The sequence below is a fragment of the Amphiprion ocellaris genome, chromosome 10 (assembly GCF_022539595.1).
Source record: "Amphiprion ocellaris isolate individual 3 ecotype Okinawa chromosome 10, ASM2253959v1, whole genome shotgun sequence".
NCBI lineage: Eukaryota > Metazoa > Chordata > Actinopteri > Pomacentridae > Amphiprion > Amphiprion ocellaris.
Genome location: NC_072775.1, coordinates 36,309,529 through 36,336,140, shown reverse-complemented (window position 1 = coordinate 36,336,140; position 26,612 = coordinate 36,309,529). Strand labels below are relative to the sequence as shown.

The window sequence follows — 26,612 nt, the reverse complement described above, 5'->3', positions numbered from 1 at the left end:
TCGAGTAGGTGCTAATGGAAAAGCGCCTTTAGACAGTGTCCTTAGTGCTGCTCCGCCCACTTACCTCGTGCTGCATCTACTCTCAGATGTTTGTCACTTTGGATAGCGTCTGCTAAATGGAACTGTAAATTGTAAAATAATTAGTCACTGAAAATTGATTAAATCCGAACAAAATAATTCTCATTCTCTCACAAATGAAACCAGATGAGGGTGAGATTGGAGTTCAAGCTGGGAAACTGCCATGGCTGCCGCATCCAAACCAATGGTCAGCTGAGATTTTTCCACATTGTCAACTCAATGGTTGATTTGTCAGAGCTGAAGAGAGGAGTAACCATAGCAACGGAGACGGGCTTACCTACAGCAACATAGATTGTGGGGACAATATGGAGGAAAAAAGGAAGACACAGGCAAGAAAAGTTTCTGATGCTGCAAATAATAAAAGGATTACTGAAACCTGTCGTAGACCAGTGCCTTCCCTGTGACTGCACCTCAGAGTAAAATGCTGACAAGGTTAAGTCCTCTTTTAATTGACTGTTTCTTTCAAATCATTTTTAGAAGATATACAACTTAGACAGTCATACAAATCTATTTTAATAGTGGAGATATTTTATTTTTCATCTCGGAATATGTACTTTATTAAAAGATTTAGTCAACAGTTTCATGCTGGGTGAGCACTAGTTTGTTTTCCAATGCTCAGATATGTGACGACTGTAACAGATAATAGATGTCAGGATTCTCTTGGCAAAAACACAGCAACACTCTTCACGGCATCAATTCTTCACCACAAATGACAAAGAAAAGACCAATCATCACACACACTCAACAATGATACTACAGAACACACCAAAAGCGATTCAAGATTAACAGCAATGACATGTCCGAAAAACAAATTTCATGTTACACTCAAGAACATTTAAATAGATCACAGCACTAGTTTCTGTTAAACCACAGAAAAGCAACAAATTCATTACAACACACTTGGTGCAAAGTTGATACAGTTTGTCTCTTTCTGTTGATTTGTTTTCTTCAGCAACAATTGTCAGACTTTCAGTTGGAGTGAATATGTACAGATTGCAACATTCCCAATAAACCACACATCAATATTTTTCTTTGAACAAAAATTATGTCTCACTTTCAGAGGAGGATAGAACATACTACGCATCATGCTTATAATGATCAGTTATGCTGGGAGGAGTACTAGATTTTATTAACATGACTGTTAGTTTTAGTAGAGCTTCATGTTGTCCAGCAGACAGCTGCAGCAGGTTAAAAGGTTTTTTCAGGAAAGTGGTTGGCTACATGCTGACTCAATGGCTTGGACGAAGATTTCTACTTATTTTTCCAACACATGAAGAAACTTCTTAGTCTAAACGCTGGGTAAAGTTCTCTGGGAAAAGTCCTTTTTGAGCACCAACTCCAAGGGTTAACCAGTCACTTTCTTTGATCCCTGTGAGCCAGCCAGCATCCTACAACAACCACAGAAACATCAGTCAGCCAAATAAGACCGTTAATTCCCTCTTACCAGCATGGTGCTGACTTTTGTGTCAGCAGCTGCTCTCACCTGATCCTCTACTGAAGCAGTGGGAAGCACCAACACCACGTCACCTCTCTTCAGTTCCAGTTCATCTGAATTTGCAGCTTCAAAGTCATGCATGGTCTCCACCTGCAGGATGAAAAATAGAAAAATCACCTCTACTGACACCAGTCTGAACATGTTTACCCTTGTTAAACCTGCTCCGTCTGCTGCTAATAAATATGCCGATAAAGTATGTACCGTTCACAGCATGAGTGAGTGCACCCCTATGCATTATCATGTCAGTTGATTCTCACTTGAATCAGTTCTTAATAACTGCATTATTTCTATATTTCTAAGAACAGTAGCGTATGTCCTCTGATGCACAGAAAAGTTATCTTATAATAATATGTAGAACATTCAGGTCCCAAAGTGAAAACTCAAAGAACCAAACTGATTCCAGCTGTGATTTCGAACTGATAAACATGGTTCTAAAATGAACCTTCTCAGTTGTGGACCTATGGACTGGGTCTATCTATGTCTGCATCATGGCTCCACATGGAGAAGAACTGAACAGAGGAAGAGAAACATCTGAGAGACTCGACAAAGATGGAAAAAGATCCAGGAAGATCAGTGAGCAACTAAAAACCAGAGAAGCACAGAGTCAGCAGGAATCAGGAGGTCTAGAAGGAGTCATATTACCACTAATCAGGAGGTCTAGAAGGAGTCACAGTTCCACTAATCAGGAGGTCTAGAAGGAGTCACAGTTCCACTAATCAGGAGGTCTAGAAGGAGTCATAGTTCCACTAATCAGGAGGTCTAGAAGGAGTCATAGCACCACTAATCAGGAGGTATAGAAGGAGTCATAGTTCCACTAATCAGGAGGTATAGAAGGAGTCATAGTTCCACTAATCAGGAGGTCTAGAAGGAGTCATAGTACCACTAATCAGGAGGTCTAGAAGGAGTCATAGTACCACTAATCAGGAGGTCAAGAAGGAGTCATAGTACCACTAATCAGGAGGTCTAGAAGGAGTCATAGTACCACTAATCAGGAGGTCTAGAAGGAGTCACAGTTCCACTAATCAGGAGGTCTAGAAGGAGTCACAGTTCCACTAATCAGGAGGTCTAGAAGGAGTCATAGTTCCACTAATCAGGAGGTCTAGAAGGAGTCATAGTTCCACTAATCAGGAGGTCTAGAAGGAGTCATAGTACCACTAATCAGGAGGTATAGAAGGAGTCATAGTTCCACTAATCAGGAGGTCTAGAAGGAGTCATAGTACCACTAATCAGGAGGTCTAGAAGGAGTCATAGCACCACTAATCAGGAGGTATAGAAGGAGTCATAGTTCCACTAATCAGGAGGTATAGAAGGAGTCATAGTTCCACTAATCAGGAGGTCTAGAAGGAGTCATAGTACCACTAATCAGGAGGTCTAGAAGGAGTCATAGTACCACTAATCAGGAGGTCAAGAAGGAGTCATAGTACCACTAATCAGGAGGTCTAGAAGGAGTCATAGTACCACTAATCAGGAGGTCTAGAAGGAGTCACAGTTCCACTAATCAGGAGGTCTAGAAGGAGTCACAGTTCCACTAATCAGGAGGTCTAGAAGGAGTCATAGTTCCACTAATCAGGAGGTCTAGAAGGAGTCATAGTTCCACTAATCAGGAGGTCTAGAAGGAGTCATAGTACCACTAATCAGGAGGTATAGAAGGAGTCATAGTTCCACTAATCAGGAGGTATAGAAGGAGTCATAGTTCCACTAATCAGGAGGTCTAGAAGGAGTCATAGTACCACTAATCAGGAGGTCTAGAAGGAGTCATACTACCACTAATCAGGAGGTCTAGAAGGAGTCATAGTTCCACTAATCAGGAGGTCTAGAAGGAGTCATAGTACCACTAATCAGGAGGTATAGAAGGAGTCATAGTTCCACTAATCAGGAGGTCTAGGAGTCACAGTCCCACTAATCAGGAGGTGTAGAAGGAGTCACAGTGCCACTAATCAGGAGGTCTAGAAGGAGTCATAGTACCACTAATCAGGAGGTCTAGAAGGAGTCATAGTTCCACTAATCAGAGCTCCTAAAACGACTCCACAGACAGTGAACTACTTTCTCCATCCAGCTGTAAAAACAGATGGCAGCTGCTTCAGACTTGGTTCAGGGGTTCTCCATGGAAACCAGAGTTAGTGTGAAGCTCAGACAGTGTGAAGAAACCTTCAGAACATCAACCTATACGGACGGAGGACCAGAACTAAACCTGGTTGCTGCTCAGAACTAAACTTCCAGATGAAAGTTTACCTGAGCAGCAAGGCGATCACTTCCTGTTTTCCTGTCTGTAGCTGGCTGTGCTAGTGATGCAGCTGTTCACGTCTCTTTTACAGTTAAGTTTCTCCCTCTTGCTCTATCTAGTCTCACACATTTGAATAGGAAAACACAAAAAACAGTTCTGTTAGTTGTTGTATTATAGGTGGCCTGCTCCTTTCAGTTTTTTGTCAGAATTCTCAGAGTTCTTGGCTGACTTAGCACTCAGGACAGATAAACTCATTATAGTGGGTGACTTTAACATCCATGTAGTTGATGAGAATGAAGCCTCAACTCAGAGTTAGTTTATCTCAAAATGTAATTAAACCAACTCATGGCTTTAACTTTTGATCTTGGTTTGACATATGACATTAAAACTGAACATCTGTTTTTCAGCAAAACTCTATTTTGTCTGATCATTTTTAAATAACATTTGAATTTACAATAATGGACTACGGAGCATCTATCAGGAAGTTCCTTCAGCAGATGTTTATCTGATAATAACTAGATGCAGACGACACTCAGTTCTATTTATCTGTGGAACCAGATGGAACCAATCAGTTGGTGGAACTCCAACATGTCTGAAGGACATAAAGGCCCAGATGACCTGGAACCTTCTTCACTGAAATCCAGTCAAACTGAGGTTCTTGTATTTGAAACACTCCATCTAACCAGATAGCTCCTCTAGATGGTGCTGCCTCCAGTTCTACTGTAGAGAACCTTGGAGTTCTCTCTGACCAGGATCTGTCCTTCAACATATAAGCCAGTCTGTAGGACAGGTTTCTATCATCTAATGTTGTAAAATCAGGAACATCTGGTCTCAGAGTGATGCTGAGGAACTAGTCCATGCATTTAGAACTTCTAGGCTGGACTACTGTAGTCCCTGATGATCAGGAGGTCCTGACAGGAACCAGGAACAGAGTTCTCCTGTTAGCTTCTCTTCATGGCTCCCTGTAAAATCCAGGATAGAATCTAAAATCCTTCTTCTAACATCTAAACTCTTAGTGAGCAGCTCCATCGTATCTTAAAGACCTGACTGTTCCACATCGTGCTATCAGAACCCTTCCCTTTCAGACTGCAACTTTACTGCTGGTTCCAGAGGTTCCAGAAGCAGAACCTTCAGTTATCAGCTCCTCTGTGGTGGAACCAGCTCCCAGTTTGGGTTCTGGAGGCAGACAGCCTCTTTACTCTAAGACCAGGATGAGAACGTTCCTCTGAGCTGATAGTTAGAGCTGCTCAGCATCAGCTCATCTGTCCCTTAGTTCTGCTGCTGTAGATTCTTATGATGCACTGGGCTCCTCTTCATACAGGTAGATCTCACCTTTACATCCACTGACTGTGTTCTCTGATCTGGAGCTTCTGTTCTCACCAACCTCCAGAATGTTCATTGTTCTGTACTGTTTGTTCTCCATCTGATATCCCCCTCATCCCCACCTTCACCCCAACTAAAGGCAGATACCTGCCTTCCCTGAGCCTGGTTCTGTTTTTCTTTTCCCGCTGCCTGTTAAAGGGGTTTTATGGTTCCTTCCCACCACTGCTGACTGCTTTCTCATGGAGAATCTGTGGATTGTTGGGTTCTGTGTTTCTTGTTTAAAATTTGTGAGGTCTGTACTGTACTATGTGAAGCACTGTGAGCTGCATATGTTGTGAATTGGTGGTATATAAATAAAACTGAATTGAATGAAGGAACATGAATAGAAGCCTGATGATTGTTGGAGAACGTTCTGTGGTCAGATGCAGATACATCCGTTGGGCTAGGGCAGTGTTTCTCAAAGTGTGGGGTGTGTCCCCCTGGGGTGGGTGCGAGTGACTGGGAAGAAAAGGTCTGTCTCGGTGGCACTAATGAGCTGAACTACTGTTTTAACGTTGGCCTGTTTTTCACAGCAGACTACAATACTCAAGCTGCGCTGTCATGGTAACCATCCCCAGTTCATTCTGCTCGGCCCACGGTCATTAGCTGTCAGTAGCTGCAGAGAACAGAGAAATATTGGACCAGGATGAAAAGGAAAATGGAGCAGTAGACCAACAAAATACAACATCCTGAAAAAAAAGTCAAGAAAATATGACAAGTGACTTGGCTTCACAGCGAATGTGGCAGGAGGTGAGGACAGACCCCTTTGCGTTTTGTGTCAGAAAACTGACAGTATGAGAACAAACTAATTAAGAAGACACATACAGACATTACATCCAGTCACGTCAAGAAGTCACTGGACTTCTTTCAGAGAATACTTGATGAACACCGTAAGCAGGAACATGGCATGGTAAAAGCTCCATCAGTGAACTGCAAAGCACAAATAGCATTGTACACGGCTGCATACAGAATCACCAAGTTCAAGAATCTCATAGTCCGCCCTGCTCTTGATATGGTGTCAAACATCTGCCTGAATGTAATATGTGGACTGGCAGTTTGTAATCTGATATCAGAGCAAATACTCTACTGTTTCACTGAGAAGTAATCTGATTACTGTTCGGGGATTGAAGTGAAACTCACTTTTGTTGTAAACTGTATTTTTTTAGTTTGCTGCTTTGAAGGGTTTGCTGTCCGCAGGTGGAAAAAGTCAAACCTTGTAAAGAAAGTCATCAGGCAGTCCCGACACTCCTCCAGATGGACTCATGTGTTTCATCGTCTGGTTTTCAGTTGCCATGCCGTTGTCACTGACGGCGGTGGGAGAGATGATGTCAGCATCCCGATCATCATCACCTTCATTGCTTGAAGCAGGTTCAATCACAACAGATGGGATCGGCATGTTTTCCTGCAGAGAACAGTCAGCATTAATCTGTCACATCTACAACACTCCATCATAAACAAATGTATATATCAATTATTTCACTTTGAATTTAACTCAGACTAACCCTAACTACAAAACATTTCTATATTATTAGAAACAAAACATCCCGCTAAATAATTGTCATATCATAACATTTGTTTGAGCTTACATGAATTCATTTTTGAATAAGATCATAAACTGAATAATAATCTGACACTGAGACTAAGCTTGGTGCACTCCATGTGTAAATATACAAAGATGTTTAAACCTTTTAACCTTAGAAAAATAAAATGGACATGAATCACTGCTAATGAAGCTCTTCTTAAGCAGCAATAATAAGGGTGCAGAACAAAGCAAAGTCAGTGGTTTGGTTAAACAATAAAGAGCAGTTTAAAGAAGTGAAGAACATGTTTAGTTTGTTAACATTTAACTGATCATAAATACGGTGAGACACTGGATGCATGTTGATTATTTCTGATGATATTTATTGTTTTAAAGCTGGAATGCAGGACTTTAACAGATTAATGAATGTGTGATGGTGAAGCGTACATTCACAGCATTTGTGTCAATACTTTTACTATCAGAAGGGGGAGACAAAAATGCACCACTGCAAGTATAACTTTCCTCTGATCTTCCTTTTTGTCTAACCCTAACCCTTTGTGAGCTTCTTTGAGTGATTCCTTTTCTGTCTGTATTTCGTACTTTAACAAAAAAAAACTACCTTGATGTGGGTTATGTAAAAGTTGGGGTTAGGTTCCATTGCGCGTCAATGTTGTGTCTTGGTGTGAGTCATGTTGTTTTATTAATGATAAATATTTACCGCTGGAACTGCTTCACCTGGAGACGTTTTGGGATCTTCAGCAGGAGGAATCTGTTTGTGGAAAGAAACTCTGTCAGTCTAGAAGTACAAATACCAGCAGTTGCTGCCATCTCAAAATCAGTCACACATTATTTACAAAAACCTTAGAGTTTAAACATTTTTGTAGGCTCTAAATGATGGCCAAATTAAGCGTATTATGATAAGAGATAAACAGGAATTCTAAACTGAACCTAACACAGTTCCTACAGTCTACCAAAATACTGTAGCATGACAGCTTTAGTTCCCATGATTCAGGAGAAGAAAGGGAAGACAGGTATCAAACTAAGACCATGACCTCACGATCAAAGTGTCTGTATTATTAAACAATATGGTTGACAGAGCTTATTCCCACCGGGAGGAGGCAGGCAGCATTGTGAGAGTCATGTTCTTTGACTTCTCCAGTACGTTCATTGCCATCCAGCCTGCTCTGCTCAGCAACAAGCTACTGGACATGATGGTGGAGGCTCCACTGGAGGCCTGGATCACCGACTACCTCACAGGATGCCCACAGTATGTGAGACTTCGGGACGTTACATCCGACACCATCTTGGGCAGCACGGGGAATGGTCCTGTCTCCCTTCCTGTTCACACTCTACACCCCAGATTTCAGGTTCTGGTCTCAGTTCTGCCACCTGCTGAAGTCTTCAGACGTCTCTGCTATAGCGGGCTGTATCAGCAGGGACCAGGAGGCTGAGGACAGGTGGACAGGTTCCCTAACCCTGGACTGAACCACCTGCAGCTCAACGTCCCAAAGACTAAGGAGCTGGTGGTGGACTTCAGGAGACAGAAGACTCGTCCAGAACCGGTCACCATACAAGGATCAGTGATGGACATTATGGACTGCTACAAACACCTGGGTGTCCACATGGACCATAAACTGGACTGGACTATAAACACAGATGCTGTCCATAAGAAGGGTCAGAGCCGGCTGGACTTTATCAGGAGGCTCAGATGGTTCGATGTCTGCAGAAGCATGCTACAGATGTTTTATAACTCGGTGGTCTCCAGCGTCATCTTCTACGCTGCAGTGTGCTGCAGGCTGAAAGCAGCTGACACTAACAGACTCAACGAGCTCATCAGGAGAGCTGGATCTGTTCCGGGGTTGATCTGGAGTCTGTTTTGGAGGTATCAGAGAGGAGGATGCTGAGGAAGCTGCTCAGCATCATGGACAATACCTCTCACCCCCTGCATGCCACACTGACGTCCTGTCAGACCACCTCAGACCACCAAGGTGCACCACAGAACGCCTCAGGAGGTTCTTCCTACCTGAGGCAATCAGACTGTACAATTCCTCCCCCTTCTGCAGAAGGGATACATAATGAACAAACTTTTCTATGTGCAATATAACCGGATTCTTTCCTAGTAGACTCACAATCTGTAGTATCATTGTTCAAGTGCAATATTTCTAGTGCAGTACATCAATTTACTCTTCCTTCAGTTCATTTTCTGTTAATCTTTCTTGTTATTAGTATTAGTCTACAGTTTACATCTTGTACTTGTGGTATCTTGTTTTATTTTTCTTATTTATTCTAATTCTTATTTTTTTCTAGACATTTCACACAAAGACTTTTAGAAACTTGCATTTTGTACTTTGTATTCTTTGTTATTTCTATTTTACTACTAACCTCTGTGTAATTGTGTTTACTCCACTAACCTTTGTTTATTGTTTGTTGTACTCTGGCAAACCAATTTCCTCCAGGATTAATAAAGTAGATCTTGTCTTATCTTATCTTGAAAAGAATGATTAACCCTAGGGGTCAATGCATCAAACATGAAACTACTACAAAGTCTATATATATCAAATATTTGCATTGTTTAACAACAGGACTTGTAGACATGACAGCAGTTAGGATTAAGACCTCAACCAGACAATGCCACTGATCAGATATTATATATATATATATATATATATATATATATATATATATATATATATATATATATATATATATATATATATATATATATATATATATATACACACTTCCATCTGAACAGATTCTTTTTCTGGTTGAAATCCCAGCAGCAGCTAAAACTACTCATGAATTAATGATTGTTAAACTCTGGTTTTATGCTGGCTGGCATAGCCCAGTCATGTGAATTATCAAATCAAAAATAGAATAAATTCTTGCTTATGAGACAGTTTTTTAGCCAAAGTTAAGTCTTTATTAAACCAAATCATAACAAATAGATCCTTACACCTTATAAAGCTTAGAAAATAAGTAACCCCCCCCCCCAAAACTATAAAAACAAATAAAAAGTAAAGAAAAAAATGAAGAGAAGTAGTGAGGCCACATACCTGACTGAGTTCAGCCTTCTGAGAGCCTGGAGATTCAACTGTTGACTGTGGAGAGCAAATCACACTCAGTCAGGAGATTCCTCAAAATAACAAAGTCATGATGCAGAGTGAAAAACAACAAAACCTAAATCTACACGTGAGGAAGCGGATGAAGGTGATGGTAACGATGATGATGATGATGATGATGATGATGATGGTGGTGGTGATGATGATTAAAGTAATGTTTTAGTGGTGTTTGTTTACGTTCAACAGTGTGCACAGCTGGGAGAAGAACAGTGTAACCAATGGGGACCTCCTTGGCTTCAGTGGACAAAGCACAGAGTTAAACATTCCATTATGGCCAAGTTGAAGAAAGCATACTGGAGAGCCGTTGCTAAGCTACAGGCTAAGCTAAGAGCTAGAAGATGGAGATACAAGCCTTTTGTACCATTGGTCCTTATGGGTAACGCCCGCTCTTTGTCTTGTGAAGACCCAACTACTGCACCATGTGTGCATCGGGGTGCTTTATAAAGAGCTGACTGGACAACAACATCCCGACTGTACCCGGCATCACTATGGTACGAGTGGACAGAAACTTGAGAACAATGGGACAGAACAAAAGTGATGGTCTGGTGCTGTTTGTTGAGAGTATATGGTGTAACTCTGGTCCTATTACTGTGAAGGAGAAGATCTGCTGTCTAGATATTGAATTTTTGGCAGTTGGTCTGAGACCTTTTTCTGTACTGAGGGAATTTTCTCACATCGTCAACATTGTTGTTTACGTCCCACCATGTTCTGGGGACATTAGTGAGGACACAGACTCTGCACCATGACGCATTCATTGCAGTATCAGGGAACTTTAGCTCTGCTGATCTCACCCCCATCTACACTATGTTGACTGTCCCACAAGGGAGCAGAAAACACTCAATCTGCTGTATGCAAACACCAGAGAGGACTACTGAGCCTCAGCTCTTCCACCACTTGGCAGGTCCGACCACAGTCTGGTCTTTCTTCAACCCAGCTACAAACCTCATGTTCTGAGGCAGCCTGGAACCAGCCGCTCATTCAGGAAGTGGACCCCACAGCGAGAGGGATGGAGGTTGATGCCTGCCTCACCTCCTGGATTACAGACTTTCTTACAGACTGGGGAACTGTGTCTTTGAGACAGTGGTGAGCAAACCCTGGGACTCCTCAAGGGACTGTTCAGGTTCCATCCTGTCCACTCTGTACACCTTTGACTTAAAGTACAGATCTGAGACCTGTCACAGTCAGAAATACTCTGATCATACTGCTGTTGGACATGTATCAAGAATGAGCAGGAACCAGATAGTGGCCTTCACTGACGTGATCGATAAGCACTGCCTTTTGCTGAACATCTCTAAGACCAAGGAGATGGTTGTGGATTTCCACAGCTCTAAGCTCCATGATGATGGTAAAAAATAAAGATGATAATAATCATAATGATAATGGTGAGCATGATCAGGTGATCACACCTTTATTGTGATCAACACATCCACTCACAGCAGGTTTCTCCTCCTTTGGGCTGTCTGAAGTTATATGCTTATCTTCCCCACCGGCAGGAGGAGATCCGGCTTCCTCCGTCACCTCCCCAGCAGCAGGAGCTGGAGGTTCCTCCACCTCTCCTCCCACAGATGGAGGTACAGGTTCCTCTCCAGCAGGAGGAGGTGTATGCTCATCCTCCTCTCCTCCAGCAGGGGCAAGTGGAGGCTTGTCTTGTTCCTCTGCAGGCTCTGTTGGACCAGCAGTTGGTGTTTCTGAGGCCTCAGGAGGCTCAGCTGACTCACTGTTCACTTCATTCTTTATCAGAGACAAATGCCAGTAAACTTACAGCAGTTCACACGTGCAACTACGGCTCCTGACGTTTTATATAAAATTCAAGAAGAGCCACAGAATTCGTCAAAAGTGCGTCCTGCATCTAAACAGTCCATTAATGAATTTTGTCCAGCTTTAGTTCATCGTTCAGTCATAATTCATAAAAGTAAAAGCACCCTCCACACTGTAAACCACACAGAGCTGATATCAGAACCAGATTAGTATTTATCTTTAATGTTTGATAGATAGATAGATAGATAGATAGATAGATAGATAGATAGATAGATAGATAGATAGATAGATAGATAGATAGATAGATAGATAGATAGATAGATAGATTTACAAAGGTTTATAAAACTCACCATCTTATCAAAGTCAGCAAAAAATGATGGGGCAGCAGCATCCTTCAGAGTGCATTTGTTGAAAACAGAGAAGAATCACAACTGACAGTCAGGAGCCACAAATACACAATTAAGTATCATCCACATAAAAGGCAGTATATGTAAAGAATACAATGAGATAGGAGTATGGGACATAATACCAGAGAGAGAAGAAACATTAGGAGGGGGAATATAAGCAACATTACTGAGTTAAAGGCTTCAGAGGGTTTGGTAAACACGCATGCTGTCAACTAGTAAAGGTCTACTTTCAAAATCACTTGATTCCTCTTTTGTGCACGCCATGTCATTACTTCTTTCTCAAAAACAAAATGTAGAAGGCTTTGAGAGAATGGAACTCACATCTGAAAGGTTGTGTGAAATTTACAACTGGAGGGCTGAACAGTAAGTAAAATAAGAGAAACCCCCATTTAATAAGGCTAAACTCCTGGAGACAACCCTGTCGACCAAACTGAACAACCTCCACTAAAAGATGTGATGACTACAAAACAATTTCATCTGACAGCTGAATTCTTTGCTGCAAAGTGCACATTTCAGTTTCACTTGGTGCAAATGTAAGGTAAAAAATTACCTGTGAAAATCCATTAAATGCACTGGTCACCTAAATTAAATTGCAGAGACACAAATTAGTATTAGAAGCCTTTAGGTGAGATGAATGTATCATGAGTTGGAATGACGGATTCAATGTGAAACAAGTACGCATGGAATGAACAAGCAGAGGACATTCAGAGATTGAAACAAGCAGGAGGAGGTGGGAAGGAGCTCAGGCTAGGGTCCAGGTTTTAGTTTCTCAGTCTGTGGGAGGATAGAAGGCAGGAAAGGGTTTTCATACTGATCTGTAGTCTACTCTAAGCTAATCTACCAAACTGAAGAAGGGTGGAATCAAGTACCTCTTCCTTTTCTGTATCTAGCTCTTGGTACAACTTTCCAAATCTCCGGTTTGCAGCCTCATCTTCGGACATGTCTGAATTTTCTGGTTCTTTGTGAATTCTGGGAATGTTTACATCTTTTTTTCCTTCTGCTGCTGTTCCACAGCCGGACGCAGAACTTTGTTGAGTGACAGAAGACTTGAAGCCACAGCTGCCACTAACCTCCTGCCAGGACAAGGTGTTGGAGGACGAACCCCCGGTTCCTGAAGAGGCTGCTGGGAAACTGTTGGCAAAAGGATCTGAATCCCACCCACCTCTACCATCCCCAGTGACCCCAGCTTCTCCTGACGGCTCAGGAAACGGATCAAACTCAAAACCTGTACCTTTGTCCCCAGACTGTATGTCAGCAAAAGGATCTGAATCAAACGCACCTCCTCCCTGTGTTTCAGCAAAAGGATCTGAATCAAACGCACCTCCTCCCTGTGTTTCAGCTGCAGGAGCTAAATCAAACGCACCTCCTCCCTGAGTTTCAGCTGCAGGAGCTAAATCAAACGCACCTCCTCCCTGAGTTTCAGCAAAAGGATCTGAATCAAACGCACCTCCTCCCTGTGTTTCAGCTGCAGGAGCTAAATCAAACGCACCTCCTCCCTGAGTTTCAGCAAAAGGATCTGAATCAAACGCACCTCCTCCCTGTGTTTCAGCTGCAGGAGCTAAATCAAACACACCTCCTCCCTGAGTTTCAGCAAAAGGATCTGAATCAAACGCACCTCCTCCCTGTGTTTCAGCTGCAGGAGCTAAATCAAACGCACCTCCTCCCTGAGTTTCAGCAAAAGGATCTGAATCAAACGCACTTCCTCCCTGTGTTTCAGCTGCAGGAGCTAAATCAAACGCACCTCCTCCCTGTGTTTCAGCTGCAGGAGCTAAATCAAACGCACCTCCTCCCTGTGTTTCAGCTGCAGGAGCTAAATCAAACGCACCTCCTCCCTGAGTTTCAGCAAAAGGATCTGAATCAAACGCACCTCCTCCCTGTGTTTCAGCTGCAGGAGCTAAATCAAACGCACCTCCTCCCTGAGTTTCAGCAAAAGGATCTGAATCAAACGCACCTCCTCCCTGAGTTTCAGCAAAAGGATCTGAATCAAACGCACTTCCTCCCTGTGTTTCAGCTGCAGGAGCTAAATCAAACGCACCTCCTCCCTGTGTTTCAGCAAAAGGATCTGAATCAAACGCACTTCCTCCCTGTGTTTCAGCTGCAGGAGCTAAATCAAACGCACCTCCTCCCTGTGTTTCAGCTGCAGGAGCTAAATCAAACACACCTCCTCCCTGAGTTTCAGCAAAAGGATCTGAATCAAACGCACCTCCTCCCTGTGTTTCAGCTGCAGGAGCTAAATCAAACGCACCTCCTCCCTGTGTTTCAGCTGCAGGAGCTAAATCAAACGCACCTCCTCCCTGTGTTTCAGCTGCAGGAGCTAAATCAAACGCACCTCCTCCCTGAGTTTCAGCAAAAGGATCTGAATCAAACGCACCTCCTCCCTGTGTTTCAGCTGCAGGAGCTAAATCAAACGCACCTCCTCCCTGTGTTTCAGCTGCAGGAGCTAAATCAAACGCACCTCCTCCCTGAGTTTCAGCAAAAGGATCTGAATCAAACGCACCTCCTCCCTGTGTTTCAGCTGCAGGAGCTAAATCAAACGCACCTCCTCCCTGTGTTTCAGCTGCAGGAGCTAAATCAAACGCACCTCCTCCCTGAGTTTCAGCTGCAGGAGCTAAATCAAACGCACGTCTTCCCTGAGTTTCAGCAAAAGGATCTGAATCAAACGCACCTCCTCCCTGAGTTTCAGCAAAAGGATCTGAATCAAACGGACCTCCTCCCTGTGTTTCAGCTGCAGGAGCTAAATCAAACGCACCTCCTCCCTGTGTTTCAGCTGCAGGAGCTAAATCAAACGCACTTCCTCCCTGTGTTTCAGCTGCAGGAGCTAAATCAAACGCACCTCCTTCCTGAGTTTGAGAGGAAGACGCTGTCTCTTCTTGTCTGTGAGTTTCAGGAGGATCTCTGTAAACTGATGTTCCATCAGTTTGTTCTCTTGACTCTTCAGCTGATTTATTTCTGTTTCTATCATCACTTTGTGGTGAAACTTGTTCTGCTGTTACACTGTCAGTTCCACCACCCTGTAACCTCGAGGTGTTTACTGAGGGATGATCTTCATATGAAGGTTCATCCTCAGCGCTCATCCAGCCTCCCCCCTGACCGCTGTCACCCCATTCTTCAGCAGTTTCATAATCAGAAACAGACCCTTCTGGAGACCTGGACCACTTGTCTCCTGTGACCTCTGTGCTGTCCTGAATCTCTTCACCAAACTCGTTGGTGAATATAAGTCCTGGGGTGGACTTCCTACGGTCTTCGTGGCCCACCGAGTGTCCCCCTGAACCTGCCTGCCCTATCTCATCTTCATCAGCACCAGAAGGATGAAGGTTGGGGTAACTTGGAGAATCCCAGCTGCTAACCTCATCTTCAGCTGCCCTGGCCTCACTGTCCTGGATGGGTGTCGTTGTGTCTCCACCGGGCTGCCAGCTCTGAGTCTCACCCTGCATCCCTTCTGGCACTATGGAGGGGGCCCCAGGGGCAGCAGGGGCCCCAGGGGCAGCGGGGGCCTCCACTCCTGAACCAGCATCTTCATTTCCTGACATTGAACCGAAGTCAGCGGCCCAGTCAGCTACGAAGCCGGAGTCTGCAGCCTGCTTGGGAGGGAGTGAAGGTTAAAGTTCGCCCCCTGCTGGCTGCATCCATCCAGTGCAGTCATGATGAAAGAAGCTACAGGCTGCTTGCACAAAGACACACTGATCGGGGCTGTAAATGCCTCAGCACTCTGAGCTCCACCTGCCTTCAGTGATTTACTGGGAATTCTCAGTAAATCAGAATACTTTTTAAAGCACAGAAAATGATTATCAGTATGATGGTACAGTGCAGAACACCAGTGTAAACCAAGTTAACAGGTGGATATCTGGCATGTTGCCTTGTTTCGAGCAGTCTACAGAGCTGCCTCTCATCTGGGGACTAATCCATGTATGTGGAAAATAAACAGCAACCACCAGACAAATGTAATGAACTTGAATCAAAGTTGTACAAATCGTATTTTGAAAATAAGCAATGCAAACAAACATGTTCAAAGACAAAGTAAAAATCTCTTGTTCATGGTTATCTTTGTGCAAACAGCCCTGGCTTAATGAGGACGAACGCCCACAGAATGAATGATTGTAGATGTACTGATGTGCTCCAGAGTGAACAATGAACATACTCACAGGCTGAGCAGCTTGGGCATCGGCCTTCACAAAAAGATAAAAGATGGTTCATGTCAGCACACAGCCACTGCTAGGTTGTATTCATTCATTTCCTTTTAGAAAATCCTACATTTCTAGAGTTGCTCGACGAACTACATTTTTTAATTTATTCCGTAATCTCCAAGTAAGACAAGCTGCAGAATCAAAAGTAAATGACTGTATGCCAACAGCATAAAATGATGTCCTTAAATAGAGAGAAGCTACTCACCGACCACATATCCCAAGGTACAGCAGTCTGAAAAGGCAGAGCACATGATGTCAGTGCGACTTCCAATGTCAGTAAAACATTTTTATTCAGCTTATTAACAGCATGTAAGTTCAATAAAGTAATATTTAGACTGACTGGACTCATCAAATATTTCACTAACACATTATTTGTTGTACTTTTATGGTATTTCCTACAACAGTGGGACAGAACATTGTGATATGAGCAGAAAATAGACCAGTGAAGCACAACCTCTGTGCACACTGTGTGGTTAGAAGCACTCACCCAAATAAACATGGCTACCCTACACTCTACTATTGCTGTGTACTGCTGCTGAGTACTTTGTATGATGTCATTACTCCATTCTACCCAGTTATGTACCACCCTTAATAAGTAATGTTTAATGAGCTTGATGATTTGTCTTCACTCAAATTCAATAAAGTTTTTTGGATTGATCTAATTCACTCTCATTCTGCCCTCAGTTCTTCATTGTGTTCCGTTTTGTGTTTATATTCTCAACATGTTCACGTGTGCAGGTGAAAAAAAAACCTGTGGTATCGGAGAAACACTTTCATCTGGCTGAAAAGCATCAAAGTCTAGATCGAGCAGAGACTCTCCTGGCCGTTCATTGGGCTGTGGACAACAACAGAAACAGGTAAACAGGTGTACGCAACACACACTTCATGTGTGTTCTCTCTTTTCGTGTGGACTCATACCTGCGATGGTGAAGGTGCAGGTAAAAATTCACCCCCAAACAGGTCAATGATCTGCTCCTCTGCAACCTCTTTGGTGGGGGTGACCTTTGGTGGTGGAGGCACAGGCGGTCCCTTTTTAAGCTGCCAAAAAACAAAACAAGCTGCTCACATATCAGCTCAAACAGAATTAATCAAGCAGCTACAACCAAACTGCAGTGAAAAAATGTGAACCTTTGAATGCTTCCTCTACATTTATGTTGACCGTCAGCCAACATACAGAATGGATGAGCAGCAACACTTTGTTCAAAGGCTGTTTTTTATGAGCCAGCTGTGTTTCTGTTTCTCTGACAGCAGAAACAGAGAAAACATGTTCATGAGATTAAATGTAGCTTGAAATCAGCTGCATTCAAACATGTAAAATCATGAAACTGAAGATAAGTGATCTGCCATCTGCCATCATTTATCTGACAGGGACATGAAAAGTCATTCCACTAACAACAGTTGTTTTGTTCTCTCTCCAGGTATCTCTGGATCTGATCTGCAGTTTTTCTCCTCACTGACCTCCAAACTGTTCATTGTTTACCAAAGTTTGTCTGTTCTCTGTCTGATATCCTGTTCTCTGCAGTCCCTGAGTCTGGTTCTGATGGAGGTTTCTTCCTGGAAAAAGATTTTTCTCTCTACTGTTACTGAATTTATTGAATTGATGGGTTTACATATTTTTATCGGGTCTCTTTGAGGTGACATACACCAATCAGGCATAACATTCTGACCACCTGCCCAATTACGTGTTGGTCCCCCTTCTGCTGCCAAAACAGTCCTGACCCACCAACGTCTGGACTCCTCTAGACCCTGAAGGTGTGCTGCAGTATCTGGCATCAAGATGTTAGCAGCAGTTCCTTTCAGTCCTGGAAGTTATGAGGTGGGGCCTCCATGGATTGGACTTGTTTGTCCAGAACATCCCACAGATGCTGGATTGGACTGAGATCTGGGGAATTTGGATGCCAAGTCAACACCTCAAACTGGTTGTTATGCTCCTCAAACTATTCCTGAACCATTGTTGCTTTGTGGTTGAAAGAGGCCATCGGGGAATACTGTTTCCATGAAAGGGTGTAGATGGTCTGCAACAATGTTTAGGTAGGAGGTACATGTCAAAGTAACATCCACATGGATGGAGGACCCAAGGCTTCCCAACCTTCCTCCCCACGTACATCAATGAGCCTTGGCCGTCCATGGCCCTGTCTCTGGTTGCCCACTGTTCCTTCCTTGGACCACTTTTGATGGATCCTGACCACTGCAGACCAGGAACGCCCCACAACAGCTGCAGTTCTGGAGATGCTCTGATCCAGTCGTCTTGTCAAACTCGCTCAAATCCTTACGCTGACCCATTTTTCCTACTTCTAACATTAACTTTGAGAACAAAATGTTCACATGCTTTGATGAAGACAGAATCCGTGTTATTCACTTCAGCTGTCAGTGGTCAGAATGTTAGGCCTCATCACTGTATGTTGTCAACTGGTGCTGTAAAAGTAAGAAGTTGAATTCAATTTATCTGAGCAAATACAAAAACTAACCACAATATCTAGAGGAGTTAACATTTATGAGAGAAAGGCAAGCCACAGATGTGAATGAGCATCTTTTTGTCTGTGATAGTGCTCACGGACACTTCCAGTTTCTTCATTCATCGGTATGCAGCTTAGGTAGTGACCCAAGAAAAGCCCCAGAAATACCAGAACAGACAAGCTGCAGTAAATATGAATATGTTTGTGTACTGTGTGCAGAGAGTTTCATGGATATTTGACAGTTTGAGCAACAGTCTGGAGGTACAACAGATACAGTATATGACACACTTAGCTCTTAAATGGATAAAATGGAGAGCTGTCTGCTACCAATATGATCCCAACAAGTGGTCGTTCTTCATTTCTGTAGCATTTGATTTATTGAGCTGCAGCTGAGAATTTTTAGAACATGCTCAACAACATCAGTATCACTGGTTAATTGTTGTAAAGCTGTTCTTCTTCCTCAATTTGTAATGAAAGAAACTCTGTGTGTTCTGGTGTATTCAGCATTACAGTCCTTCATCCTCAAAGTGTGTCGATACCGCAGCATAAATACATGTCTTTATTACTGCAATAAATCAGAGTTTATACTCCTAAAAGAGGTGTTGACAAACTATGAACAAATTATATTATATTATATTATATTATATTATATTATATTATATTATAATAAAGATTTGATGACATCATTAAAAACTGTTAATACAACAAATCATGAGTTTTGATGTAAAACTGAATTCTAAAAGGAGGGAAGCTGAAATAAATGGCTTCCAGATGATGAACACGTCACTGTGACATGCTGACTATGAAGACATGAAACCTGCAACACACAAACACAGCGGGAATGAAAGATCTACTGTTCTGATGGAATGATGGATTCTACAACACTGGTTCCCAACATGGAGTCCTACTGTAACTCCAAGTTCAAGGTTATCACATGCTATTGTACAGTTTTGCACCTGTTTCTGTGATATTTTACAGTGAAATGCCTCTAAAGTTCTGCTGTCTACTGACAATAAATTATGTTTGTATTTGAAATGAAGACTGCCTGCTTCAATCCTGTCCACAAAATAATAGAATAACTTTCATTTTCATGAAAAACAGCAATCCTCTGAGAGGACATCTAACTGACCTGGCCTGGTGATGAGCCACAGTTTTGTCTGTTTCTCGTCATCTCTCTGCATCTCTTACAGACACAAAAAAATAGTTGTAATGCATGAGTAAAGATGTTAGAGATGTAGAAATATAAACTTCTAAAAAAAAAAATCATCCTAAGTTAGTAATTATTCATAGACTTCAACTGCTGCAATAACAAATTACCACCTGCTGCTGAGAAACGATTGGTCAGGATGGTCAAGAGTCAACAAGGAACCATCAGAAAGCAGGTCTGAATGAATGAGAAGCTGCTGGAACACAGCTGTCAGTGTCCACAGGGTTCTAGAGGATCCATGAAGAAGGAAGTTCTTCCTCTAGAAGCAGAACCTTAAAGCTCCACTCATCACATGGACAAAGAAAAGGTTCTGGAGGAAAGTTCTGTGGTCAGATGGAACAAAAACTGAAGATGAAGCCTTTAACCCCAAGTACACCAAACCTACCATCAAGCATGGTGGTGGCAGTATCATGCTCTGTGGAACTGGAGCTTCACACAAAGTAAATGGAATAATGAAGAAGGAGGATCACCTCCATGTTCTTCAGGAGAACCTAAAACCATCAGCAGAAGGTTGATGTTGAACACAGCTGGATGTTTCAACCAGACAATGAGCCCAAACACACATCAGACGTGGTAAAGAAATGGTTCCATCAGGCTGGAATGAAGGTTCTAGACTGGTCTCCCTAAAGTCCTGACTGAATCCTATCAAGAACCTGAGGACTGATGAAGAAACAAGTCTGAGTCAGAAAGACAAGTTTAGCTGAACTGAACCAGTTCTGTCCAGAGGAGTCAAAGATCAACCAGAAGCTGGTGGACAGAATCCATGACAACCAAAGTGAGAAGAAAATGGACAAATGTAATCAAATATTACATTTCTATTTGTATATTTATGTTCCAGCAGATTCATGTGTTTCATCACAGAACATCCAGCGTTCCAGTGAAAATTCCAAACTGACAGGATATACACTATATTGCCAAAAATATTGGCTCACCCATCCAAATAATCAGAATCAGGTGTTCCAATCACTTCCATGTCCACAGGTGTATAAAATCCAGCACCTAGGCTGCAGACTGCTTTTACAAACATTTGTGAAATAATGGCTCGCTCTCAGGAGCTCAGTGAATTCCAGCGTGGAACTGTGATAGGATGCCACCTGTGCAACAAATCCAGTCGTGACATTTCCTGGCTCCTAAATATTCCACAGTCAGCTGTCAGCTGTATTATAAGAAAGTGGAAGTGTGTAGGAACGACAGCAACTCTGCCACCAAGTGGTAGGACACGTAAACTGACGGAGCGGGGTCAGTGGATGCTGAGGAGCATAGTGCCAAGAGGTGGCCAACTTTCTGCAGAGTCAATCACTACAGACCTTCAAACTTCATGTGGCCTTCAGATTAGCTCCAGAACAGTGCTTCAGCAGAGAGCTTCATGGAATGGGTTTCCATGGCCCAGCAGCTGCATCCAAGCCATACATCACCAAGTGCAATGCAAAGCGTGGGATGCAGTGGTGTAAAGCAGCCACCACTGGACTCTAGAGCAGTGGAGACACCTTCTCTGGAGTGACCAATCACGCTTCTCCATCTGGCAATCTGATGGACCAGTCTGGGTTTGGTGGTTGTCAGGAGAACCATACTTGTGGGACTGCATTGTGCCAAGTGTAAAGTTTGGTGGAGGGGGGATTATGGTGTGGGCTTGTTTTTCAGGAGCTGGGCTTGGCCCCTTAGTTCCAGTGAAAGGAACTCTGAATGCTTCAGCATACCAAGACATTTTGGACAATTCCATGCTCCCAACTTTGTGGGAACAGTTTGGAGCTGGCCCCTTCCTCTTCCAACATGACTGTGCACCAGTGCACAAAGCAAGGTCCATAAAGACATTGATGACAGAGTCTGGTGTGGATGAACTTGACTGACCTGCACAGAGTCCTGACCTCAACCCCATAGAACACCTTTGGGATGAATTAGAGTGGAGACTGAGAGCCAGACCTTCTGGTCCAACATCAATGTGTGACCTCACAAATGTGCTTCTGGAAGAATGGTCAAAAATTCCCATAAACACACTCCTAAACCTTGTGGACAGCCTTCCCAGAAGAGTTGAAGCTGTTATAGCTGCAAAGGGTGGACCCACGTCATATTGAACCCTATGGATTAGGAACGGGATGTCACTTATGTTCATATGCGAGTCAAGGCAGGTGAGCGAATACTTTTGGCAATATAGTGTACATGGACTCTAACTGCTCTGACTTATTAAACCACCTCTGCTTTACCAATCCTGTCACATCATCACCAAGTCAAGCTGAACTCACTGAACCAGTGTTTTAGAAACTCAGTCTATGATGTAATCGCATCACACACATACATACACATACACACACATGGATGCACATACATTAACATGTCCACATATCTGTCTTCTGACAAACATGGAAACCTTACCCAAGGACAACACTAAGAGCCATGACCTGAAGAGGAAACACTCTGAGGTTCTGCTGTTTTTAACAGACCTTGTGTCATATATGACGGGGTCACAGTAAAACACATGACAAACATGTTACATGTTCACTCACCAAGTAACACACAAAAGTGGGCAGCAAAGAAAAAATTGTCACAAAAAGTTACTGTGAAGTTCAGACAATCAGCCAAAGCAACAAACTCCAATGCAGTCTGAGTGCTGTTTCTATCAACAACTATTATAATCTATCAATAACTATTATAATCTACCAATAACTGTTATATATATATATATATGTCAATAACTACAGTATTATAATCTAACAATAACTATTTCTATCTATCGATAATTATTATCTATCAATAACTAGAAATGTTTGGATCTGGACTGAGACCAGGTGAGGTCTACCTGTGTGGGGGATTTGGGGCGTGGTGGTCCAGGTGAGACGGGGCGGAGCATGTGATTGGAGCTGGCATCTGGACTGTCCGGTGGACTCTCGTCTTCAGGTGGAGACGGGGTCCTGGCGAGTCGTAGTGGTCCTGAGTCACTGAGGAACAAGACAGAAACCACCAGTGTTGTGATGGGCTTCAGGTGTCTCACGTGACAAACACACCTGTAGAACAGGTGTTTCTTTGACATCCAGCTCAGTCTGACTGGGTTTCAATCTGTTGTTTCTCTAAATGAATCAAACAGGTGAAGTGAGGAGGTTCAGAAACATCACTTTCAAACTCTGCAGACGGTGTTTTTCTAACTGTTGTGTAGCTCTGTTTCCCGCGTTAGCTTTAACAACATATGAAGACGCTGTGATGAACGATGAAGTGATGTTTCAGAAACACCTCCTTCGGTTTCAGACACTGGAACTACTCACCCATTCACATGAAACTAAACACGTCAGTTTGAAAACAAAGGCTCAGACGGTGAAAGTTTGTTCTAACCTCGGTGCTCCTTGGATGGTGAACATTTTGTCCGAGTGCTGCTCAGCCAGCTGGGTCATCACTTCATACAACTGCCTGCACACCTGGAGGGTCACAGCCAATCAAGTTATCGATAAGAAACAAAAACAGTTTCTCCTCCAAGCTTTCAGGTCACACAGCTTCAGGTTCTGATGAAACACTGGCTTTCTGTCTGAGCGTTCTTCTGGATTATTTCAAAGTAAAATGAATCAAAGACACATGAAAACTCACCAGAGAGATCTCACGGTGAAACTTTGCTTCCAGACTCGTCACACACTTAAAGGTGCTGATGTAGAAACCAACTCGGCTGCAGAGCAGAAACACAAAACTGAATTTGCATGACGTCTAAACATGAGAGTAAGGAGATGAAAGTCACATCAGTACATTCAGCCTCTGGACTCTCTTCTAACTAATGTGTTGGGACTTGAACTGTACCATCAGCGTTATTTAAAGCTGAGTCAAATTTGTTATTGATATTTCTCAGTCAGTTCAGTTACAGACTGGCTCATCAGCAGAGGCTTTGAAACCACCAGAAACAAATTTAACGTTGAGTTCATTTGGTTGGTTCAACTCTTAAAGTCTCAGTCTGATGAACAAACTGTTGTTGTTTCTTGTACCTCGTGTCAATAAAGTTCATTAAACTTTAAAACTGCCTGTTGAGGTGCTGATGTTCATCCTGGTGGAAGTCAGTCTGAGCTTCTCTGAACGACACACCTTTCACCTTGATGAAGGCGGAGCCTGTGATGTGCCGGTCACCTGTCAGACAGGTGTGTCATGTGACTCACCAATCCCACAGAGTCGGCAGTTCGTCCTGCAGACCGACGTTCAGCTCGTCAAACACTCTCTGAGCCTTTTTCAACTCGTCTTCAGCCTGCACACGAAAACAAAATGAGATTCACACAGAACACCTGGACAGGTAGCATCAAACTGCTGGGCCTCGACCTCATCCATCACCTTCATCATCTTGCGGTCGTTCTTCATCCCAGATGCCTGCAGAGTTTCTACGTGATGCCGAGCGCTGTCATAGTCAATGAGCTTGCGGCTTCGTTTGGCCACACGTGTCTGAAACGACACAGTTTCCATTTTAACCAGTGTCTGCATTCAGCCATGTTTGTAACCAGAAGACAAACATTTTGTTACCTTGAGGTCTGGAAACTGCTGCAAGTAAGCGTCCAGGTTCAGCAGCGTCGAGTCCACCAGTTTGTTATGAAAGTCCTCCCACAATGCATCACAGTCCTGAAGAAACACACACTCATGTTGAGGACTAAAAACTCCAACAGTTCTAAAACATCTACAAAGACAGGAGACACCAAGTAGAGCTGCTGTGTGGCACAGCTGTCACCTGAACGCATCACTGTTCACCGTTCAGGTGTTATGTTTGTGTGATGCATTCAGGTGTTATTGTGTGATGCATTCAGGTGTCATGTTTGTGTGATGCATTCAGGTATCATGATTGTGTGATGCATTCAGGTGTCATGGTTATGTGATGCATTCATGTGTCATGTTTATGTGATGCATTCAGGTGTCATGTTTGAGTGATGCATTCAGGTGTCATGTTTGAGTAATGCATTCAGGTGTCATGTTTATGTGATGCATTCAGGTGTCATGTTTGTGTGATGCATTCAAGTGTCATGTTTGTGTGTTGCATTCAGGTGTCATGTTTATGTGATGCATTCAGGTGTCATGTTTGAGTGATGCATTCAGGTGTGATGTTTGTGTGATGCATTCAGATGTCATGGTTATGTGATGCATTCAGGTGTCATGTTTATGTGATGCATTCAGGTGTCATGTTTGAGTGATGCATTCAGGTGTCATGTTTATGTGATGCATTCAGGTGTCATGTTTATGTGATGCATTCAGGTGTCATGTTTGTGTGATGCATTCAGGTGTCATGTTTATGTGATGCATTCAGGTGTCATGATTGTGTGATGCATTCAGGTGTCATGGTTATGTGATGCATTCAGGTGTCATGTTTATGTGATGCATTCAGGTGTCATGTTTGAGTGATGCATTCAGGTGTGACGTTTGTGTGATGCATTCAGATGTCATGGTTATGTGATGCATTCAGGTGTCATGTTTATGTGATGCATTCAGGTGTCATGTTTGAGTGATGCATTCAGGTGTCATGTTTGAGTGATGCATTCAGGTGTCATGTTTATGTGATGCATTCAGGTGTCATGTTTATGTGATGCATTCAGGTGTCATTATTGTGTGATGCATTCAGGTGTCATTATTGTGTGATGCATTGAGGTGTCATTGTGTGATGCGTTCAGGTGTCATTATTGTGTGATGCATTCAGGTGTCATGTTTGAATGATGCATTAAGGTGTCGTGTTTATGTGATGCATTCAGGTGTCATGTTTATGTGATGCATTCAGGTGTCATGTTTGAGTGATGCATTTAGGTGTCATGCTTGTGTGACGCATTCAGGCATCATGTTTATGTGATGCATTGAGGTGTCATGTTTGTGTGATGCATTCAGGTGTCATGTTTGTGTGATGCATTCAGGTGTCATGTTTATGTGATGCATTCAGGTGTCATGGTTATGTGATGCATTCAGGTGTTACTGTGTGATGCATTCAGGTGTCATGTTTGTGTGATGCATTCAGGTGTCATGTTTGTGTGATGCATTCAGGTGTCATGTTTACGTGATGCATTCAGGCGTCATGTTTGTGTGATGCATTCAGGTGTCATGTTTGTGTGATGCATTCAGATGTCATGGTTACGTGATGCATTCAGGTGTCATGTTTATGTGATGCATTCAGGTGTCATGTTTGTGTGATGCATTCAGGTGTCATGTTTATGTGATGCATTCAGGTGTCATGTTTGAGTGATGCATTTAGGTGTCATGTTTGTGTGACGCATTCAGGCATCATGTTTATGTGATGCATTGAGGTGTCATGTTTGTGTGATGTATTCAGGTGTCATGTTTGTGTGATGCATTCAGGTGTCATGTTTGTGTGATGCATTCCGGTGTCATGTTTACATGATGCATTCAGGCGTCATGTTTGTGTGATGCATTCAGGTGTCATTGTGTGACGCATTCAGGTGTCATTATTGTGTGATGCATTCAGATGTCATTGTGTGACGCATTCAGGTGTCATTATTGTGTGATGCATTCAGGTGTCATGTTTATGTGATGCATTCAGGTGTCATGTTTATGTGATGCATTTATGTGTTATGTTTATGTGATGCATTCAGGTGTTATGTTTATGTGATGCGTTCAGGTGTCATGTTTGTGTGATGCATTAAGGTGTCATGTTTATGTGATGCAGTCAGGTGTCATGTTTACGTGATGCATTCAGGTGTCATGTTTACGTGATGCATTCAGGCATCATGTTTGTGTGATGCATTCAGGTGTCATGTTTGTGTGATGCGTTCAGGTGTCATGTTTGTGTGATGCGTTCAGGTGTCATGTTTGTGTGATGCGTTCAGGTGTCATGCTTGTGTGATGCGTTCAGG

The 26,612-nt window shown here is 42.9% G+C and overlaps 1 protein-coding gene across 1 annotated transcript in view; it reads right to left on the bottom strand.

Annotated features, from left to right (window-relative positions):
• Nucleotides 1–584: 584 nt before the first annotated feature.
• LOC111575229 (amphiphysin-like) overlaps nucleotides 585–26,612 on the bottom strand; it is a 33,024-nt gene continuing 6,996 nt past the window's right edge. The window contains exons 5-23 of the mRNA XM_055014735.1: nucleotides 24,292–24,387; nucleotides 24,106–24,213; nucleotides 23,937–24,022; nucleotides 23,383–23,458; nucleotides 23,134–23,216; nucleotides 22,607–22,745; nucleotides 17,068–17,187; nucleotides 16,901–16,984; nucleotides 16,355–16,381; nucleotides 16,108–16,131; nucleotides 15,313–15,543; nucleotides 12,516–12,545; nucleotides 11,909–11,950; nucleotides 11,235–11,531; nucleotides 9,735–9,779; nucleotides 7,397–7,447; nucleotides 6,373–6,561; nucleotides 1,562–1,663; nucleotides 585–1,466 (exon numbers count right to left, since the gene is read on the bottom strand). Coding sequence (XP_054870710.1) covers nucleotides 1,362–1,466; nucleotides 1,562–1,663; nucleotides 6,373–6,561; nucleotides 7,397–7,447; nucleotides 9,735–9,779; nucleotides 11,235–11,531; nucleotides 11,909–11,950; nucleotides 12,516–12,545; nucleotides 15,313–15,543; nucleotides 16,108–16,131; nucleotides 16,355–16,381; nucleotides 16,901–16,984; nucleotides 17,068–17,187; nucleotides 22,607–22,745; nucleotides 23,134–23,216; nucleotides 23,383–23,458; nucleotides 23,937–24,022; nucleotides 24,106–24,213; nucleotides 24,292–24,387 — 1,935 coding nt within the window. The 3' untranslated portion in view covers nucleotides 585–1,361. The remainder of the gene's footprint in view (nucleotides 1,467–1,561; nucleotides 1,664–6,372; nucleotides 6,562–7,396; nucleotides 7,448–9,734; nucleotides 9,780–11,234; nucleotides 11,532–11,908; nucleotides 11,951–12,515; nucleotides 12,546–15,312; nucleotides 15,544–16,107; nucleotides 16,132–16,354; nucleotides 16,382–16,900; nucleotides 16,985–17,067; nucleotides 17,188–22,606; nucleotides 22,746–23,133; nucleotides 23,217–23,382; nucleotides 23,459–23,936; nucleotides 24,023–24,105; nucleotides 24,214–24,291; nucleotides 24,388–26,612) is intronic.